The sequence below is a fragment of the Zonotrichia leucophrys genome, chromosome 24 (assembly GCF_028769735.1).
Source record: "Zonotrichia leucophrys gambelii isolate GWCS_2022_RI chromosome 24, RI_Zleu_2.0, whole genome shotgun sequence".
Lineage (NCBI taxonomy): Eukaryota > Metazoa > Chordata > Aves > Passeriformes > Passerellidae > Zonotrichia > Zonotrichia leucophrys.
The window spans coordinates 65,353-86,956 of NC_088193.1; the positions used below are offsets into that span (position 1 = coordinate 65,353).

The 21,604-nt window shown below is 44.0% G+C and overlaps 2 protein-coding genes across 3 annotated transcripts; one reads left to right on the forward strand and one right to left on the reverse strand.

Moving 5' to 3' along the window:
• Positions 1 to 610: 610 nt before the first annotated feature.
• On the reverse strand, positions 611 to 14,643 carry DDX6 (DEAD-box helicase 6). 2 transcript variants are annotated; one of them, XM_064731977.1, is made up of 14 exons: positions 14,547 to 14,643; positions 12,149 to 12,612; positions 10,636 to 10,699; positions 10,043 to 10,147; positions 8,670 to 8,799; positions 8,035 to 8,181; positions 7,612 to 7,706; positions 6,969 to 7,091; positions 6,357 to 6,485; positions 5,914 to 6,030; positions 4,345 to 4,408; positions 3,374 to 3,475; positions 2,463 to 2,646; positions 611 to 947 (listed from the first exon to the last, which is right to left on the reverse strand). In XM_064731977.1, the coding sequence occupies exons 2-13, from the start codon at positions 12,346 to 12,348 to the stop codon at positions 2,471 to 2,473; spliced, it is 1,452 nt and encodes a 483-aa protein (XP_064588047.1). In that variant the 5' UTR covers positions 12,349 to 12,612; positions 14,547 to 14,643; the 3' UTR covers positions 611 to 947; positions 2,463 to 2,470. The 2 variants fall into 2 exon arrangements, with proteins under 2 accessions (XP_064588047.1, XP_064588046.1); XM_064731976.1 differs by lacking the exon at positions 14,547 to 14,643 and having other exon boundaries at positions 811 to 947; positions 6,969 to 7,087; positions 7,608 to 7,706; positions 12,149 to 12,477.
• Positions 14,644 to 16,402: 1,759 nt separating this feature from the next.
• CXCR5 (C-X-C motif chemokine receptor 5) lies at positions 16,403 to 21,272 on the forward strand. Its single transcript, XM_064732178.1, has 2 exons — positions 16,403 to 16,562; positions 20,196 to 21,272. Exons 1-2 carry the CDS (start codon positions 16,452 to 16,454, stop codon positions 21,270 to 21,272), a joined length of 1,188 nt encoding a protein of 395 aa, XP_064588248.1. The 5' UTR covers positions 16,403 to 16,451.
• The last annotated feature ends 332 nt before the right edge of the window (positions 21,273 to 21,604 follow it).

Genomic DNA, 21,604 nt, shown 5'->3' on the forward strand with positions numbered 1-21,604 from the left:
ACACTGCACCAGAAGAAAGAGGGCCATGGCTCTGAAACAAGTCTACCTATCAAGTGCTGTAACTACTAATGAAGACTCATGGAAACCAGTCTTTAGTGTTCTGCTAGAGCACAGGGCTTTTCTTATGGCTCCTGCAAAGGATCACAGGCTACTCTTTCCTTCTGGAGCTATGATGCTGCACCTAATCAGCCCAGATTTTAGGTTGGTTTCATTTTAAATACAGATATTTACAGTTTGGGTGAACTGCAGATGCATATCAACTCCTCCAATAAAAATAAAAAAAAATTAAAAAAATTTTTAAAAGTTGAAAAAAAAAAAAAAAAAAAAAGGAGTATTACCAGTAACCAATACATTTCACCTCCCAGCCCTGGGCTTGACTACATGGGAAGGAGGAGAAGGGAAAGAGAGGGGAACTTTGACCTGAAACCAAAAACAGATGTTGATTCCTTGGGCTGTGTTGGAAAGGTGATATTCTGAATGGTCTCATAGCATAAGGCACTTTGCACGAATAAGTAAGAAGCTCTTTAGCTTAAAAAACAGATGAGTAACCAGGGAGAAGTTGAAATGCACTCAGTCAATGGTTAAAGAATTTGAAATAGCAGACAAGCTCGTGTTCATCAAGATTCTTCTCTTTTCAGGGTTTCTCTTCTTCCCTTGCTGACCCTCCCGCCCAAAGAAAACAAAATTTAAAACCAGCAGTTAGTGCAACTAATGTTCAATCAGCACACAGTGCAAAAAGTGGAAAAACAAAAAGACATTCTTCCTTTTATCTTCTTTCTTCCTTGCTGCCAAATTTAAAGAGAAAAAAAGGCCGAGTTCTTTTAGTCTTCATAGTTCCGAAATGAAAAGATGAAGAAAAACCCACAAAGAGAAGGGTATCCCCAAAGAAACGATGTGTCACAGATCTGGATCATAGGGCTTCACCTTCTGGCATGTGTAATCAAAGCCTAAAAAAAAAATGAAACAAAACAACAACAAAACCACCAAAATCAAACCAAACAAACAAAACAACCCCTCAAAACCAACCAACAAAAAAAAAAAAAAAAAAAAGAAAAAAAACCAAAACAACCAACCAAAGAAACCCCACAAACAAACAATCAAAAACCAGAAAAAAGGCAGAAAAAACCCAATAAAACAAACAACCACAACACCCTCAGTTAAATCAGTTCTATACAAAACCAGAACACAAAGTAATGAATCACATACAATAACTATGCAACAGCTCTCAAAAGGCAAAGGGCATATTGAACAGCTCAATACCAATTTCAGCTTTGTAGAAAGAGGTGATGCTAAAGCCCTTCTGTACCTATGGAACATGACTACCTCCTGGTTTTTTGTATTTTAGGAAGCAGCAAACTGCTCGTGGGCAAGGTCCCAGCATTCCCCTTAGGAAGCTGTCCACATTCGTTAACCCTTACCATCCAAGAGCCTGTTCCACATTCATTACTTGTTTTGTATTCTATTTATTTATAGACATGGAGAAGGTTCAATCATCAAAGCAGAAGCTTTCAAGTCAGCTTGGTATGACTATCTAGGGCTATCCTTGGATGACTTCAAAGAAGGAACCACAGGTTCATTTTAACGCTATCAAGCAGCCTGCTTCTATAGCCGCTTTTTTATCTTTGGTCATCTGAAAAGAATTTCAGCAGCTTCACTGGTATTGTCTTTCTAATTCCTGACCTCTGAGAAGAGTACACACAAGAATGATTTTCAGCCCAAACTGTATAGTGATGGATCTTGCATGACATCTTAACTCAGGTCAGATCATCATCCTGCAGCCAATTTAGCTTGACTGCAGTCCAGGGCAAGTCTTCTTCCTATAAAAGGACTTAACTCAGCAGCTTTTCCTGAGACACTGATCAGAGAGGGAGCACTTCAATAGTGAAACCTCATTTTCTGTTGAAACTACGTAGACGACCTCAAGTGGCAGCAAAGATGAATTACAGCTTCACTCCCTACTTTGTTCACTTACAACAATTCTATGAACCAAAGGATACAAGAGGCAGCACCTTTTGCTTGAACCTGGTCGTTCTGGCTGGTGAGGTGCTTACGCCTTGGTTGATGCTCTGTTCTCACAGCTATCCATTTTATCTCCTCACCTTTTTGAGGACTACTTTCCTCTCTGCCCCTCATCAATTTCTCATTTCAGCTTACAATACAGAAAGAGTTCATTAGGCTACTAGTAGTCCATCAACCATTCCCCACTCACCCTTTTCCCCATTTTTGATCTCCTTAACACATGGTTAGCATTTCAATTAGAACAACTGAAAAATACTCATCCCTCCCCTCCCACCTTCAGCACATCCATGGAATTCCTTGCACTGACGTTCTATTTCAAATCCGTGTTTTTACATTCAGAGCTTTTTCATCACATCAGTTTCCCTCTTCCCCTGAGGTGACACTGACACATCAACAACATCCCTTCATTCAACACATCACTATTCAGCAAGGCATTTACATACCTGCATGTTTACTGTTTCTCATCTTCTACAGGTTCACTGTGGTATTCTGCCACATACAAGCTCTTGTCGATGTTGCTTGGTATGGGTTTAATTTCAGTTCCCAACTGTTCCTCAATACTTTTCAGGTTGAATCGATCATCATAGGTGATTAAGTTGATGGCCAGGCCAAGATGACCAAAGCGACCTTGACAAAAAACCAAAAACATACACCTAAACTGAACAGAGTTAACATAGAGGCTGACAGAAAAAAAATCTGCAGACAGTGAAGTTAGTATCATTCTGTGATGTTAAAAACAATCCAGCCACAGGTGTCTACACCTTTCACATCAGTTTTTGGTAAGGAGTTTTGTAGTGCTGTAGGAGTAAAACTCAGGAGGTTCAAAATGCTCTGACCAAAGCTCCTGGATAATCACCAGCAAAAAGTCTTCCAGAGCTCTTGAACAAGCCTCAACTATAAAGTTCAACTACACCAAGTTCCTTTGTTTTTTGCCTTTCTCCAGGGCCAATTCTGCTGATTCCCAGACAGTAGAAACATATCTCAAAACACATGCAGAAGAAAGACACATACATCTCTAGGCTTGAGACACTCTGAAGCTGAGATTTTAGTACAGAATTTTCCCCAACTGCAAACAGGGGCAATAGTAAGTCTCCTGAGATAAAAGCAAGATATGCCTCCTTTTTTCCCCCATTAGATCGTTCAGGCCAGTTTCAAGAGAACAGCCCTTTATTCAGATAATATCCTCAGTGAGGACAGCCATCTGAAATGATACCCAAAAAAAAATTTGTCAGAAAAATCAAAGTTACCTAAGGTAATTCTCAAATATAGTAATAAAAAACCAAAAGTCAATTCAAGGCTAAAAAGCATCACAGCCCTCAGCAAAGTTGTACCTAAAACAAGTTTTTCCTCTCACCTGATCTGCCAATGCGATGAAGATAAGTTTCTGCCAGCTTTGGGAAATCAAAATTTATCACCACATTCACAGCCTGGATATCAATACCTCGGGTAAACAGATCTGAAAAACAATCCAGATCACAAAGGAAGTTAATTTCAATGAGCTCAAACGCTGACAGCGTTTAGGGTGTAAAGATTAACATTGCTTTGCACTAGTTTCCAAATATACGCTTTCCTTGTATCAAAGGCAGTTTACGTACAATCGTGTTACAGCTTCCTCTTGCTCTGTATACCTTGTAAACATGAATAATGTAAGAAGAAAAACCAAAACCACCAGATCTGCACATCTATGCAGAAAAAATAACCACAAAGCTATTTTTTCCACATTACACTATTTCAGAGCAGTTCCTCTCAAGCATCTCTTCACACAGAATTGTGCACTGCCAGTGTCACAACAGACTTGAGACCTGAACTACATTCCATCACCTCAACTACTTCTATTCTGCTTCTAGCGATTTTTGTTAAGATGGCCCAGACATATGTAGTGACAGCAGACACTGCCAGGTATTGCCATAAATAGGCCATACAACAAAGAACTCAGATCATACTCAGGCCAGTCAAAACTACAGAAGAATTTAGAAAAAGTGAGCTATAAACACTTAAAAGAATCATCAAAACATCATATGACCATAGTCACATCTGTACTGATATATCATACAGTTTACGACCCAACAACTCAGGGAACCCTCACACGTGAAAATAAAAACATTATTGCAGTAAAATTATTTGTTGGCAAGCTGCACCTTCACAAAAGACAAAATTCCTAATGCCCAAAGGAGTGCTGCACCCTGCTAACAGGCAGGCTTGACAAAGTGACATTTTACTAAAACATCTTGTTTTGGTTTATTACAACTAACTGATCTACAATACTGGGATAATGCACTTTCCATCATAAACTTTAGAAACAGGAAAATGTTTAGGAACTCTCACCAGTGCAAACGAGATTGCGGCACAAGCCATTTCGGAAATCATGGAATACACGATTGCGGTGCTCCTGGAAATACATACATATAAACAAAGAGAAACAAAAAACCAAAACCCACAAACCAATCAGCTGTTACTTTTAGGTATATTCCAGTAACTAACACCCAACTTCAATTGCATACATTTCTTCTTCCCCTTGTCGTTAGAGAACAGCTGAGTTGAAACAAGATGCCAGTACAAATTTTGTAGCACTTCTTACCATATATTCTAAAGAACTAACTCTACAGAGTTTTGATCCCATTTCTCAACAAAGGCAATTAACTTACTGTGTTTTAAAACCTCCTATGGTGGCATCAAAACTATCTCAGAAAAGGACTATCTAAAGAAAAAAATCACCTGAAATCACATCAAGGAAGTTAAACTGATATTTTGACTGTTCTCTTTCTCCAGCTCCCCCTTGCCAAATTTCAAATGTTTGACTCACTCCCCCAAAAACTGAAGCTGGTAGTAACTTTCCTTTCCTTTAACAGAATTAGGGGTGGGATGAGTCAGTTATCTGTGAAGACTCTCCCCTCACAAACACCTCACTTTGGGCTACACTAAGATTAAGTACTATCACTGTTGAGTGAAATTTAGAGAGGGAATGAACAAGCTGAAGCATTCTGGAAACTTAAGCTTCACTCATCCAAAAAGATCATCTACTGACTGATCAAAAGCATACAAAAATCAAACATCAAGAAACCCACTTCCATATCTCTCTGTTCTCAATAACACCACCACTTCTGTTTCTGCCCAATTATTGCTCTGCATCTGCCCCAGCAAACATTGGCACCACCTGTCAGTTGCATGAGCAGCAAGTTACCCTAGTTTACATATAAAATTTAAAAAAAAATGTTTCAAAGTAAGCCTGTTCTACATGCATCACTTCAGCCTTCTGACATCTTTTAATAGCGTGAAGCTAGAGGAAGTATTGTACAGGAGCTACTGTACAATTAACAGAAATCTCCGCACCAGCAGAGCTGCAATGGCATTTTGTACCAGCAACACCACAGCCACAAATGTATGGTTATGTATGTATAGCCACAGCTTTCACCAAGAGGTTTGATTCAATCCATCGGCTCAACTTCTCATATTCCCCTGCAGTCACAGTGCAAGATTACTGTTTGCAAAGCCACAGAGGGCACTCAATGGGCTACTACGTACCGTGGTTTTTGTAATTTAATTCAGGCCCGTTTTCATCTGAGTTAGTTACACTGTGTGCTCTATCCTGGCTCCCCATGCTGCCAAAGCAAGGCAGCAGCACTAAAAACTGGGCCTTCTGGCTGCAGTTAGTGCTTACACTGGGACTAATTACCCTGACATGAAGTAGTAAAATACCAACTGGACACATACACTGAATAGTCCAGAAAGAGAGCTGGGATGGGGGAAGGTTGGCAGTGAGTATCTAAAACCAAAGCTATAGCAAAGCAATACATGCCTCAGTTTATGAAGAACATGCAAATTTAAAGCAAGCATGAGACTTAGTTCGGCTGTTCAGTAAAACCTGAGGTGGGGTGGAAAAGACTTCATACTCACCTGCCTCATTTTAGCATGGATATAAAAGCAGGAATAGCCCAGCTGGGAGATCTTTTTGGCTAGCAATTCAACCCGTTGAGAGGAGTTGCAGAAAATGATCGACTGGTTAATCTGGAGCTGAACATATAAACAGTATTCTCAATAAATGCAGCATTTTACTAACAGAGGATCCCAGACACGTCTAAATCCCATGTAGAAAGAAAGCACAGCAAGTATGCTGCTGGTAATTTAAATCAGATATATTTCTGTATAGGAAGGGAAACAATTAAGAAAGTTCTGTAACACAGAGATGCTGGACAAGAAGCATGCATTATTAGCCTTAGATACATAACATATTTTGATAAAGAACTTTCATTAGGCTGCTTTTAAAATACTCAGCCTTATTCATGATCCCAAGAGAGAAAAAGCTTCTGGTATGTTCCCTACACAGCCCTGCTCCTTACCCTGGAAAAGAGTGTATTGAGGCAGTGCACTTTCTGACGCTCAGTGACATAGGCATAGTACTGAGTAACTCCCTTCAAGGTCAGCTCCTCCATCAGATTTATCTCATACGGTTTCTGCAAATGGGAATTCTGAAAAATAAAGATATTCATAAAGCAGGCAGATCTACGTGCAAAACAATGTATGCAGTTCCCACTCTACACCACACATAACTTCCTCCAAGGCAAGGATGCACTACTTAGCCACTCACTCTTCATGCTATGCTGAAAACAGGGTGGGTAAATTTTCACAATTACTTATATATCCAAGGTGACTAAGCAGGCCAAACAGGAGCACCCTCCACAAGCAAATCCACACAGATGATTTAACTAATATACAAAGTGGAAAATAGCACCTTATAGGCATACACCTAGCTTCCCAATAATGCAACTGCAGGTCAAAAACTGCTTTCAAACTTCTGTCCTAGACTTAGGCCTAGGCTGATTTAGATTAAACCTGTGAAGTTTAGATGTATTTAAAATACCAAACACTAACAGCTATGCACCACTCATTCACACCCGTCCTGCACAATGTCACCACCATCATCGTACCTACAGGGACACATGTCCACTCACCATGAACTTCTGCACACTCAAAGGAAAAGTGGCTGAGTAGAGCAAAATCTGTCTGTTTTTAGGTAGTGTGAGGATTATGTCTTCCATTATTTGAACAAAATCTTGAGACAGCAATTTATCTGCCTGTAACAACAGAAGTAATAAACAGCAAGTTAAAATAATAGTGTAAGATTTTAGCCTTTTGGTAGCTACACATTTGGGGAAAGGAAAAAAAACCAGTTACCAAGGCTCCCACCAGAGCCATCCAAGAGCTTTCAAACTACTATATTTTCACTCAGAAGCTTATGCTATTAGATGTTCATAAGTCAATTTTATATACATTTATATACATGGTAAGCACAGCTGACTCAAACAGAAACCAAAGGAAATGCATTCCTTTGTTGCAGAATAGACTTACTCTATTCTTCAGCATCAGCAAAGACAAGAAAGGCAAATCTTCCTAGGCTGTTTTCTTAGAAGATTTACATGCAAAAAATTCTTCCTGTCAAAACAGTTTCTCAAAAATACTCAGAAATGGAGGAGACCTTACAATGTCTCTAAGCAAGTTTGAATCACTGCTGTGCACCAAAAGGACACTAACTGAGACACATAATTTCTTTAACTTGGTGTTAAAATCCCAGAACATTTGACATAAGCAACTTGCCTCATCCAATACTATCATCTGGACATGCTCAACTTTTGCTACTCCTTTCTTGATGAGATCGAGAATTCTCCCAGGGGTAGCTATCACCACATGCACTGTAAGGTTAGAAGAGAGAGAGGGAAAAAAAAAAGAGAGAGAAAAACAAACAAACAAAAAAAAAAAATTAAAAAAAAAAAAACAAAAACAAAAACAAAAACAAACCACAATGTTAAGATGATTAAAACTGTCTTTCCAGTTTCCTTCCAGTATTCATGGCCATGTTTCATATGAACACTTTGGAAGAATGACAACAGTATACGAACACCAAACAAGACACTGTAGTCTGTTCTGTAAACAGGCAAATAGTACCAAGCAGAAATTCCACGACCCCATTGCAAAAGCCACAAAGAAACAGCAACCTTAGCATAGCTAAAATGCTCTGACCTGTATCATCAAGTCTCATTATGTCATCTCGCAAATTGGTTCCTCCCGTTGTTGCCATCACTTTGGCACCTCCCATGTGCTTGCTGACTTGGATACAGATTTGACTGACCTGCAGGGCTAGTTCACGGGTGGGAACAATCACCATTGCTAGAAGTTAAAAACATCACTGTGAGTTATTAGTAACACCCTGTATCTTAAAAACTCATCCTCAGAGGAGACAGAGACTTCACGTAAAACAATGAAAAGCACAGTCTAGGAATTCCAGTCCAGGTATCCTGAACAAGACCTAGCAACTGCTTTTGACAAGGCAAATTCCATGCAAGGGTTCTCCAGTCCTTGATGCACTCATTGCACAAGTATCCCAGCCAGCATGCTTGCTTATTATTATTCCACATTCACCTTCCAGGGCAAGACAGAAAAGTCTACAAGCCTTCTTCTATTTGAACCTTTTGAAAACAACTGTGGGACTTTGCAAATTACACCTCCCCATCATCACTCCTCATTAGCTTTCTATGGAAGTACAAGCAGGTAACATACACTGCCCAATTTCATTAACCAGTTTTAGATTCAAGTCTCTAATGTAGTGACTGACACCATTACCTGGCAACAGCTAAGTGTGATCCACCTCAACTGACCTTGTATATTGTCCTTCTTTAAGTCTAGCCGTTCAAGTAAAGGAATGAGGTAGGCTCCACTCTTGCCTGTTCCATTTTTTGCTCTAGCCAAGATATCCCTACCAGATAAAGCAATGGGGATGCTCTCCTCCTGAAATGCAAGGACAGAAAGTGCACGAGCAATTAATCATAAGTCATGTTTCACTGAAGAGGCTGACCAAATTTGACTCCCCTCACTAATAATACCACATGAAAGCTGACTGTTTCATGACCATTATTATTATTACTATCCTGGAACTACAAGCATGACAGACTCAGAACAGGAAGAAGTTAAACCCATCAGTAAAGAACTCCCCCAGCACTTCCCACCTAGAAGTCCCTATCTTGCCTGATCGTAAGAAAGGGATCAGGTACCACAGGTAAACCCATACTAACACATTAGGAAAAAAGTGAAAAGTTGGGAAAACAAATAGTGAAGAGACAGTGACAGTCACCAGCAAACTCCTCCTAAGGAAAAAGATTCCCCCCTTAATCTGAGCATTAGAACAACCTCAGCCCATGTGATTCCAGCCTCTATATTCCTGTGACATACTTCTCAAAATCTTCAGCCACCCAAACACAGGCCCCATGTATTTTTAATTTCACTCCCTTTTTCAGGAACATCTAAAGAAATTTCAGCCTTTTGGAAAAGTGCCATAATTAGAATCTGTTTATAAACAAAGCCAGCCATAGTTTTCTCATGCCTTAAAGAGATGAGGTGGTAAAGCTGTGTCAGTGATAAACCTTGAGAGACCATTTAAAAGGTAATTCAACCTTCCACCCCCCAAAGTTTAACAGTTCTTAACAGGACAAGCCTTAGAAGTATAAGAAAGATGGAGGTACAGAAAAGTAAACTTGCTAAGATATTATTCTCTCTCCGACAAACTTCATAACTCTTCTTCCACATGATTACAATAAAAAGAGCCAACACTGCGATAAAGCCATAATCATATTTTTAACAACTAAAGGTACATAGCCAATGGTAACTCAGTTTTGGAAAATTTATAGAACAGATCTCTGGGACTACTTATGTGAAAGCACTGTTACTGAACAGAGAATTATCAAATTAACATCTCCAGCATGAAAAGGAAAATCCAAGTAAAATGTCTCAAAAGTGTAAAGGCAGTCCCATCACTAAGTCACTCAAAGATTGACTTAGTGATTTAGTTGGGGGTTAGAAATTCTTGCTTTTCCCAAGGGAGACCAAGTTCTTTCATTCACAGCTTCAATTTTCCCCAATGATGGCATAAGTATTGGACAGTTAGGCATAAGAACATCTACAGAAGTTAACATCGACAGAAGTTAACATCTACAGAAGTTAAAAGCAGCATCTAAGTAGTCAGTTTGAAAACAACCTGAATAGGAGATGGTTTTTCCCAGCCCATTTCAAAAATTCCCATCAGCAACTCCCGTTTCAAACAGTAATCTTCAAACTCATTTCCTTTTGTGGAGGTCACGTCCTGAATAATAATAAAAAAAAAAAAAATAAGCACATCCATAAGATCAGGTCATACAACCTACAGCTGTTAATTTGATCTGAAATTGCCTGTACAGGAAGACCACAAATTACTACACAAGAGTTCCCATTAAGTCAACAACAACAATGCAACACCCTACAGCAGCAAAGGAAACATTGGCTTTCTCAGAGCCAAACACAGCTTCTGAGAGTATACAGTGACACCTTCCCATCTGCCTCACATGAAGCAGAGGCTGCCTGTGTCATGTTATAATACTAATAAAGTAAGAAATCCACAGTGAACACCATTTCTGAGCTTTCCAAGAATAGCATAGCATCACTCACAAGCAGTTGAGAGAACAAATTAATTCTTCATTTAAAACAGCGGGAGCTGAACTACTTTTCAGCCTTCACTCAGGACAGTATTTTACCACTGCAATCTCTCTCACCAGTTTTATTTAATATTTATACCTACAATTCAATCATCCTTACCGAAGTTTTGATTCTCAAATCCTTTGGAGGGAGTTTTAAAGTCTTCTTCCAGTCATCACCAGGTCTATAGCAAAATAAAATGAAAACAAATTTTTAAATAATGAATACTTTGATTTTGCAGGTTTTTTTTCTTAGATATAGTGATGAACATATAATATTTTCACCTCCTCAAAGCTAAAAGCGCCTACACATATGAGCTCACGTCCTCTGTGAGCTAAGCAGGATGTAACAGGCAAAAAACTGTAAACAGACAAAATCACCTGTCTGCCAAATAAGTCTGAGAAATCTTTATCCAGTCATGATTCAGGTCCCATTTTTATGGCACTGAATCAAACAACAGAACAGATATAAAACTGAGCACGCACTTAGTCACATAACAGAAACTGGCTATAATAAACCCACACAACAATATTTCATGACTTAAAAGAAAAATTCTCTTGCCCAAGAAAGATCCACTCTTAACCCCCAAGTAAGGTGAAAAGGTAAAAAACGCTTCTGGTGAAAAAACTTAGTAAGCAATCACTCCACTTGTTGACTAAACTTTGTTTTCTCTCCGTGAGATTCAGATACCCATCCTCTCTTGAAAGTCACTGTAGAGTGAGAGAAAGTCTTTCTTGTCACCAGCCCCAGGAAGTTATGCGTGAATTGTGATGAGTTTAATTCACAACATTCATTAGAGTAACCACGTAATACGTTTTTAAAAAAGAGGAGGAGGGAGCAGGTTAGGCAGATTTTAAGAACCTGAGTGTTCCATCACACTTTCTCTGAGGAGAGCTAGCACTTCCTTCACAAATAATTAACAAAATAAAATAAAAGCCAATGCTGTTCAGGAGGAGGAGGATCCATGGGGGGGAAAAAAACCCCAAAAAAACCACAAAAAAGGAAAGCAACACATCACCATACCATCCAAATATTTCACACCTTTTAGAAATTCTAACCAGCACACTTCCAAAACTAGCTGGGATGGGGAGCAGGATATCACAGTGGGACTGTATCCTCTCAGCTCAGCCTTTGATAAATTAAAGCCAGAGCATTACAATGAGAAGATCAGGTACTACTATTTAAGATCAGTGACAAAAGATAAATGACTTTAAAGCATTTCTCACCACGGGAAAGAACTGCAACAAACTGAAAGGCGTAAACAATTAGACTGAGACCAGGTGGCATTTCCTTCTCAGTCTTAAATGTCAGTTCAGTTCCTTTTCACTCCTATACTTCCCTCTTGCACCACTTCCAACAAGCAAAAAACACAGGCTTCTAAAGCTAGGCTACCTCTGACAGTGGCTCACACTCAGAAAAGCACAGCATCAAATTGGATTTTCACAATAGTAACTGTTGGAGAGAAGCTTACACATGGAAATACAGCCTCTTCATAATGTACATGACAGGACACTTCTAACCACCCATGCGACAAAATAACAGAAGACAGCATTTTCCAAGGGGGAATCCAAGAATGCTTTCCCATACATAACTTTTAAACATTCCTTTTACAGCAGCCAATACAAATACTTACTTAATAGCGGTGGTCATACTCTGTGCTTGCTGTTGAGTGCCATTATTGATTGTGTTGGCATTTTTCAGCTGGTTCATCTGTTGCTGAGTTTGTGTGCCTCCACCTCCTGGGCCCCCGCTGGGTTTTACAGGGCCTCTCAACTGCCCATTCTGACTGGATAGACCCATTATAACAGGGTTCTCTGTTCTGGCCGTGCTCATGCTTTTATCTTTAAAGATGTCTTTTTAGACTTCAAAACTTTGAAAGTCAGTACAGAAACTGTAATAACAGTTTATTAGACTCTCCAAAATGAAGAGATAAATAAGTCTTGCTCAATATATGAGTCCTTTATTGCAATGCAGGCAAGCACCTGTAAGTCACTCAAAAGTAAAGCAGTAACTTGCTCTGATGCACTGTGGAACAACTTTTTTTTAAAAAAAGCCCTCTATTGAAGTTCAGTTATATCACAATTCACTTGCTTCAATCTGAAAGAGAAGCAGACAATAACAATTAGTATGTGGATTTTTGTCTATGCAAATCACATCAGTGTACTCTTGTATTTTAGAAAAATTTCTTCCCAGGCAGTGTGCAACAAGAGCACTTGCTTTTTTGTTTCCTCAGTGATAATTATAAAGACATGCATCAAACTTTTTTTTGCCTTTCTAGAAAGTGTTGCCTAACATCTTTAGACACCAAAGAAACTTCCCTAATAGCTGTACTTTCAGCGACCTTCCACTACCTATCCCCTCACATAAAGTAACCATTAAGTGTATCAATTGCTTTGATGGCTCTTCAATTCCCCCACTTCCAGGATGCAGCCAACCAGCCCAAAAACATGAAAAATATTATGCATAAGTTTGTGACAAGAAGCAAGACTACCACAGCAAGTGGACATTCCAGTTAGAACTGACAAAAAGCTTACATTACATTGATTGCCCTGTTCGGTTTGAATGGGAAATATAGATTATGTAAACCCAAAACAACAGCTTACACTCCTCCAACCCAAAATGCTAGCTCAACCAGCTTACCCCCAGTTTTCAACCGGGTATTGATTTAAGGCTATTCAGAAGAGGGATGAAACACCATTATGCTGAATTGAGAGCAGCTGCCTCTTTGAGTCGGAGTGACTGAGCTTGAACTGAGGCAGTAACACTGTTGGTCAGGCTGCTTCCTGCTTGTGATCTTACCTTCCTGTAGTCAGCAACAACTTATGTGGTTCTTGGAAGATAACATTTCATACACATGTCTTAATATTGACTCTGTATGTAACAAAAAGGTTGCAAAACTGTGGAAAGACAATGCAAAGTCTGGCCCTTACATAAAGCAAGCATGGATCAAAGACTCCTTACAATGGTACCAGGGAGATAAAATGTCGCCAGTCCAAAATCTGTTGAAACAAAATCTATTGGCTCGCCTTGAGCATCCGCATCTTGGGAAAACACAAAGGGAAGACCAGAAGACTACTGCTTCCTAACCCCGGCATTCACAACAAAACGCATGTTGTCCCAGTGAATAAAAAGGCACATTGAAGAGAGCATTTCAAGAGAGTGGAAAAGGAATTCCGACTTCTCAGCTGTTTTAAGGTGTGTCAGTGCTGGCTTCCAGCAAAATTTTAAAGTTTGCGATACTAGGATTTTCTGCTAGTTAACTTTCAAGGCATCTTCGAAAAGGTATTTCTCTTGCCCATTAACTTCGTAAAAACCAGAGGAGTTACGAAGGTAGCCAGAGACGCCAATGAGACCCGACTGCTAACGCCGAGAAGTTCTCCAACAGCGTAGGAAACGAAACCTCTGTCCCTTACGCCCACACGCTCGCAATTATCCTTTAGAAGAACACAAGTTTAAAAAAAACCCGCAAGTCTCACGGAACCGAAAAAAATCTCCCTGTTCCGATAAAAGAGACGCCACCATTTCGCAAACCAGCGGACTGAAAAAAAAAAGGCCTCCATCGCATATCTCTGCTCTCCAGGCGCGGGCGGGCGGCCGGGGCATCAGCTCCGGACCTTTTCCTTTCCATCGGCTGGGCCCGGCACAAAGGGAGCCCTCGAGGTGCTCAGTGTGCCCGGTGAGCCCGGGCCGCAGTGCGGAGCCCCGGGGCAGAGCGGTGGGCCCGGCGCCGCCCGCCGATCGCAGCTGCGCCACACCAACACCTCCCGCCCGCGAACAATGGCGCGGCCGCAGTTTGCCGCCTGAGCCGGCGGGGAGCGAGAGCTGCTCGGGGCCCGCCCCGCCCCCGCGGTCCCTCGGTCCCGCCGCTCCCGGTGCGCCCAGGCCCGATCCGGCCGTCCCCGCCCCGCCCGCGGCGCCGCCAGGCCCCGCTCAGGCCCGCGCTCTCGCCGCAGGCCGCGAGGCGCGGCCCGCCAGCAGCGGCCCCCTCGCCCTGCTCCCACGGAGCCATGCCCGCTCTGGCCCGTCCTCACCGCCACCAGCCGCGCTCCCCCTCGCCCAGGTACAAAATCCTCTCGCTCCCCCGGTGCCTTGTTATGGCGACTCGACGCTCCAAGATGGCGGCTTCCTCCTTCCTCCTGTGCGCCCTCCCCCTCCCGGCGGGCGGCACCAGCCCGCCCCACACGCACACGTACGCACGCACGCACGTACGTACGTACGTTCGGCGTGCGCCACGCGTCGTGTCGCGTCACGTCCCGCCCAGCGTGCGGTGCCCGCTTGATCGCGCTGGCCGCTCGCGCTGCTCCCTCAGACCTGCCCCTCCCCTTTGAACCTGGAAACGTAACGGGGCTTCGCTATGTGCCCATTAAAACAACACAAACGTAAGAATGAGGGACGGAGCCACAGCTGTAGGAGTCGTAACCGCCGATCGTGGCAGGCTGGGGATTGGCATTTGTTTTTAGACCGGTGTTACTTAGACGTGGATTTTGACAAAGCGAGACACAATGGGAGTGTAATCTTAGTAGTTACTGCTTTGCAGACAATTTTTTCTTCAAATGTTTTTTCCAAAATACAGGGTTCTCTGTTCTGGCCGTGCTCATGCTTTTATCTTTAAAGATGTCTTTTTAGACTTCAAAATGATGCAAAAGGACAAGAACATTCCCGGTTTTATCTAGTTCCTCACATCTACATCTGTCTGTAGGTGGTTGTTTTTCCACCCTCAGCAGCAAAAGCACAAGCTCCGCCCTCCAGTTGTAGCCGGTTGAGAACATCCTTCCTGACCTCTCTGTCTCCCGGGCCCAGTGATCTCCCACTCGCCTTACCCCTCAGCTCTTGCAGCACAGGGCTTACTCAATCTGTGTTCTCCCTGTCAGTGAGGCACAGTGAGAGCTCCCTACGTCCTCCCTCCGGTTTTGCTGCTCTCCATCCTCTCAGGTGAAACTGCCCAGAAGCTGATGAGCACGTGCAGGTGCACACAGAAGTCCTCACGGCAGGGGAGGACAGCGATGTCCTTGGGGCAGCAGGTGCCCAACAAGTCGGGATCTAAGAAACACGAGTGATTGTAATCCAGCAGTGCTCAGAAGAATAACACCACCTCCTCCTTCACCAGTCCAAAGTCCCACCAGAGTCCTTGCTGGTAGAGAGGCCTTAATGCAGCTGTATCTAGACAAGAGGAGGATAAGAACTCTGCTTGTCAAACCACCTCAGCTGCTCGCGCAGAAAAAGCTTTCTGCCAAAATGCCAGCTGCAATGCTGACTCAGACCGGGGCATTCTCTCTATGAGTCTGTTGCTGTGACATCACTGAACAAAATGCCCGTTTCCCTGAGCAGAGAAAATCTTGATTTTCCATCCTGATTACCCTTTGTTACCCTTGTGAAGTCAAGCTGCCCAGCCCCTGCTAGCCCTGCTCTAGACTTGCGGTGTGGCTGCCAAGGCCTTGCTTTCCTGTGCAAGCCACCTCACACTTCCCCAAGCCCAGACAACAGGTGAAGCAGCAGAAGGAGCAGAAGACAACTACAAGTCAATGGGGTTAAAGCAGCCAGGAGGACCCCAAGGCAGAGGGTGATGATCATACAGACCATACCCATGCTTCAAAGTCCTGCACAGCTCCAGAGCAGTGCCTGGATCCAGGAGGTTTCTGGTAAGGGTGGTCCTTAGCACAGACCTTTTCAAAGCCTTTCAGACCAGGTGTAACAAGGACAGCTGTGGGCAAGAAGGTTTTCAGGGAAGACCTAAAGATGTTCTGGATCTTCTGCGGTATAGACCAAAGGAATATGGAGTCTTAAAACTATACTTTAAAAGTCAACTTACAGCACTAGTAAAAAGATGATAAAGCTAGATGTTAATCTTTACATCAATCAGGTCACTCTATGCCTGGAACTCATTTGCCTTGCAAATACTCTATTGTTACATTCTGTGCCCCTCTCCGCTCACTTAAATGATTAACTCCACCCCAGAAAAGAACTTTGTTGCAATATCCGGAGGAGAGAGGGATCGTGACCCTCAAACCATGGGGCCTGTCAGCTACTCCTCAGAGACCTATGACTTGGTGAGTTGAGCCTGGCTTTGCTTGATAACAGGGATGGCAGAGCTGGGGCGGGCTGAAAGGCCAGGTTTCTGGCCATCCATCTTCTAACCCTCCTGTTGGCAGAGGCAGAGCTTGAGCTGTTTCTTATGCCAGCGTAATCAGTCCTTCCATCTCTTAAGTTCAGACTTGACCACAAGCTGTTGCTTGCAGAGAGCTGGCGTAGTGTGGCTACAGCCACTGGGATCCAGGGATGGTGGGTATTCTGCTGGGGAAAGCTACCAGGACCTGTACTGGCAAGCACTAAGCCCAAGTACTGTCCTTGCATGAGGACACAGACCAGAGGCTCTGCAAAGGGCCAGGTGACTTACCTGGAGAGTGAGGCTCCAGCAGTCCTATCCTGTGCTGCCAGCCTCTCCCAGCTTCTGCTGCCTGCTGCTCTGCTGTCTGCACAGCCATTAGCCCAGTGTGGGCATAAAACACTTATTCTGAGCCAGGCACCTTTTGCACCAGGCTTCAGTGGTACAAATGACTGTACACAGTGTGCAAAGCCCTGTACACCTTATTTGGTCTCTTTTGACAACTGGAATACCCAAGCAAACCCAGTCTTCTCTCTCCGTGTGTGAAAACCCTTGGTATGACCACCCTGCTTGCTTGCTCCATGTACCAGCTTCCATACATATGGCTCCACATACTCCACAGACTCTACATACACTCTGCTGAAAGGGGAACATGCAGTATATTTACAGGAGAGGACTTTTAAAGACTGAAAGATAAATTGCAAGTACTATTTCTAACAGGGAGTGATGACACTAGGTATTCTACTTCATAGTTCTCTTCCCAGCCTTTACAAGTGAAAAAGAGCAGCTGCACCTTACAGAGTATGCTGTGCTATCCAATGGCAAGGACACAGCTGCATTATCATTACCCTGATTTTCAAATATTGCATCTCAGAATTTATTTTTTTACTACAGTGGCTCCCTGCAGCAGACCTCAGGATTAGTTATTCCAAAAAAGAGAAATGTTGGATTCAGTTGTTACCAAATGTTCTGTTCCTCCTTTTTTCCTACACACAGGGAAGAGCAAGCCCTTCCCTTCATGCAGAAGACCTGTTCAAAGGTCCCTCTGCATGCTCACTGTTGACTTATCCCATCCCTGATCAGGCAGCCACCCACTTCCAGTCCTAGAATTGCAGCAGAGTTCCCAGAACCCTCAGCTTGACATATTCAGTACATCTCCTGCAGCTCTGGTCCCTGCCCTTCCTGTCTCAGCCCAGACTCTGATTTTTCATCCTCTTTTATTTGTCTTCAACTCATCTCTGTCCACTCCTACCCCTCTGTGTTGCTCTGCTTAGAGGTGCAGGCAAGAACGATTCAAACACAGCTCCACATAAGCTTCCCCTACCCACAACGAGTGGTTTACAGTAAGAGCCCTCTTTACCTGCTCTCCATCAGCAATCAGATAGTGTCTGATAGTGGCACTCAGCCTCTGCACTTCCGGCTCCAAACACCAGGTGATGCTGGAAACTTGTCAGCAGCCAAAGCCACGGAACGCCAGCCAAGCTACCCATCCACTGCCATCAATGGTGCTGGCATGGCTCCAAGGGAGGACTGACACTCCAGCCAGCAAACCCTGCTATTTTCCATAATTTCATTTCTCCCTTCAAAGCTTCTTCCCTTCAAAGTCCAACCTCTCCCCAGTGAAATTTCCCATTCCAACATACCATCTGTTTGGGGTTTTCAGCACAGTCACCAGCACTGCCTGAGCAGCCTGGTTTGGTCACTATACCAAAATGCAAAGGTTTTTAGGTTGTTTTGCTTTTAATCAGAGCGGTTCAAGGATCTGGCCTTGGCCAACACATCACAGATTTCTGTGTGTGTTGTTAACTCCTCTTGAGAGGTCCAGGTCCAGAATAGGCAGGAAATACTTTCAAGCTGGGTAGGAAAATAACTGGGAGGGATTTCTTAAGGCCCAAAATCATACCCTAAATCAGAAAAATAAAAAGTTCTTTAGTAATACAAAATGCTTCTCACCAAAGGCTTGCAGCCCCACAGTTAGATTAGCAAGAGCTGGGCACGGTTATTCCACACTTTTCCCAAGGACTCATTCCCTTGGGAAACTGGAGTGCTCCTGGGGAGTGGACCCTCCTACTGCTTGGAGACTGCCTGTGCCTGCTGTCTGCTCTACAAGTTTGGTAATTCCCCATAGACTTAAGCCCCATCAGCATGCTCAGGCTTCTTCTGGAAACATGCAGGTAGTTTCAGTAGCAGAGGAGTTTAGATAAGCCCCCACAGTCATGTGCAGATTCACCCAGTGCATTACCCAGGGAAAGCTGCCTGAGAGAGAAGAAACATAAATCACCCTTCCTTAGCTAGGTACAACTCCAGGCTGGTCACAGCTTTGTAGCTTTGTAGCCCCTTGGGTGAGCAAAAACCCCCAAAATCAGGTCTAAAACTGTGTAAAGCAGGGCTGGTATTTTTAGACAGGAACTTTAGCTGATGAGGGAAGGAGCAGCAGGTGCAAACTGCTGCAGCTGGCAGTGAAAGGTATGAAAGCATTAGCAGAGACTTCCGCTGTGATCAACACTGAAGTCTCAGCATAGGTCTCCAGAGAGGGTGTGGGTGGGGGACCTCAGGGTGACTGCTGCTGAGCTCTTCCCAGTTGTCACTAATATTCATATTGCCACAAGCCTCCTCCACTGCTCTCTGTTGTGCAAGGCCAGCTGAAGCATGACCACCATCCAGGGAGCCCAACAACAGCTCAAGACTTGCCCTCAGCTTCAGCTTGAATGCAGGCTGGTCAAGAAGATACAGCAAACCAAGGGCAAGTCACATCTGCAGCAGCTCTATTGCACTTCCCTTACTGGATATCAGTCTGGGGTCTGAGTGGTGTTTTCCCTTCCCTTTCCTGCTCTGACTGCAATTAATTCAGAACTGAAAGCTTTATCAACAGATCTCTCTCTCCATCACCTATTCCTGTAGCTATGGCACCACAGCACCTCAGAGGCTTTCCTCCCATTGTGTTGAACACTTGCCCCACACCTTCCTCCAAGTGTGTGGGAAGTGATCTCAAAGGCCAGCTGCTGCTGACCCCACCTCACCTTGCTCTTTCATAGGCAGCTCTCAGGCCTCTGAGGATGAGAAGAAGGGGACAGGTTCACTGCACAGAATTTGAGGTGCAGATGTTGCTGTGTGGTGAATCCTACCACCTTCATACCTGACAGCAGGCAGGCAGGACAGGAGTGATCCATATAAGAAGTGGGTGGGAAAAATCAGGAAACTGGTAGAGGAGGGTTCCATTCTATGTGAGAAAGCAAAATTCGCCAGCAGCTAACTTGGCAAGAACAAGAAGATGAAACTGATCATCTGATTGGACACCAAAACATCCCCAAATACTCCAGTTAAAGATTATAGACTGAGCAGCCCTCACTGTCACAGATGGAGAAAAGCCTCTCCACCTGCTGCTGCAACTCTTGGCAGTAGAGGCACCTCCAACACAAGAGGGGCCTCATCACACTACAGACAGCATCTCCTCCTGATGCAGGTGGGCTGCAGGACATGGAGGTGCTGTGCTCTAGGTCTGTCAGGTGCAGCTGGGGGACTGGGTTCTTGTGTTGAGAAACTCCCCTCTATTAACAAGACTCTCTCTGTTCCCCAGAGCCAGGTGGAGCTGAGTGGTTACTATGAAGCTGAGAACACCACCCCTTCTTTGGAGGGCTACTTCTGCTTCAACCCAGCCTCATCTGTGGTTGGCAACCAGGGAGACCCCTTCAGAAAGGTCTTCATGCCCCTCATCTATCTGCTGATGTTTGTGTTGGGGACTCTGGGCAATGCTCTGGTCCTGGTCATTTTAGAGAGGTTCAAGCGGTCTCGTACTACCACAGAAAACTTCCTTTTCCACCTCACCCTCGCCAACCTAGCACTGTTGCTCACCTTCCCATTCAGTGTGGTGGAGAGCCTGGCTGGGTGGGTATTTGGGAGGTTCCTCTGTAAGATACTCAGTGCTGTCCACAAGATCAATTTCTACTGCAGTAGCATGCTGCTGGGGTGCATCGCAGTGGACCGTTACCTGGCCATCGTCTATGCGATCCACACCTACCGCAAACGCAGAGCTCGCTCCATCCACCTCACCTGCACAGCTGTCTGGCTCTGCTCATTGCTTCTGACTTTACCTGATCTCATCTTCATGGAAGTCTGGACAGATGACAGCAACCGCAGCATTTGCTATTTTCCAGAAGTTGGGATTGATGGAAACAATGCATGGCTGGCAACTCGCTTCCTCTACCACACCGTGGGCTTCTTTGTGCCTCTGCTGGTCATGTGTTACTGCTACATGGCCATCATCCGGGCACTGTGTCAGTCCCAGCGCCTGCAGAGGCAAAAAGCTGTCCGTGTGGCCATACTGGTCACAGGCATCTTCCTCCTGTGCTGGAGCCCATACCACATTGTCATCTTCCTGAACACGCTTACCAAGCTAGAAGCCTTCACCAAGAACTGCCTCCTGGAAGACCAACTGGACACAGCCATCATGGTGACAGAGGCCATTGGCTTCACACACTGCTGCCTCAACCCCATCCTCTACGCTTTTATTGGGGTCAAGTTCCGTAATGACTTCTTCCGGATCCTGCAGGAGCTTGGCTGCATAAGCCAGGAGACCCTGCAAGAGATCCTGGAGGTGGCAAGGAAGGGTAGTGGGATAGAGTCTGACAACATCACCTCCATCTCCACTTTCTAGCTGGGAAGGGCTGCCTGCGGGGAAGAACTGGCCTGGGTCTTTCCTTCTCAGTGGCACACTTGCTGTGGTCTCAATTACAAGTTTCACAAGCATCCCCACAACTTTCTTCACTCCTCAGGAAACAGGTCCAATAGCCACCAAACACCCAAATCTCATCAGACACCTTGCTTGGCTCTTCCTGATTCTCAAACTTGTAGAGACCCATCTGGCAACTGTTGGTGAATGCTGGATGTCTGATGGTCACTCTTGTGGAGCTGGATGAAGATGGTCGCTCAAGTGGGTTGAAGCTGACATTACCACCTCTCCCTTGAAAAACGGACTGCAGGCATCTT

Bases quoted from the DNA above. Each gene is read 5' to 3' on its own strand.
- DDX6 (XM_064731977.1), bottom strand. From the start codon at position 12,348: ATGAGCACGGCCAGAACAGAGAACCCTGTTATAATGGGTCTATCCAGT. The intron at 8,800-10,042 runs GTTGTTTTCAAA...CTTGCATTTCAG, and splicing joins AAAAACCATCTCCTATTCAG to GAGGAGAGCATCCCCATTGC. The intron at 2,647-3,373 runs GTGAGAGGAAAA...TTTTTTGTCAAG, and splicing joins TCATCGCATTGGCAGATCAG to GTCGCTTTGGTCATCTTGGC.
- CXCR5 (XM_064732178.1), top strand. From the start codon at position 16,452: ATGATTAACTCCACCCCAGAAAAGAACTTTGTTGCAATATCCGGAGGA. The intron at 16,563-20,195 runs GTGAGTTGAGCC...TCTGTTCCCCAG, and splicing joins CCTCAGAGACCTATGACTTG to AGCCAGGTGGAGCTGAGTGG.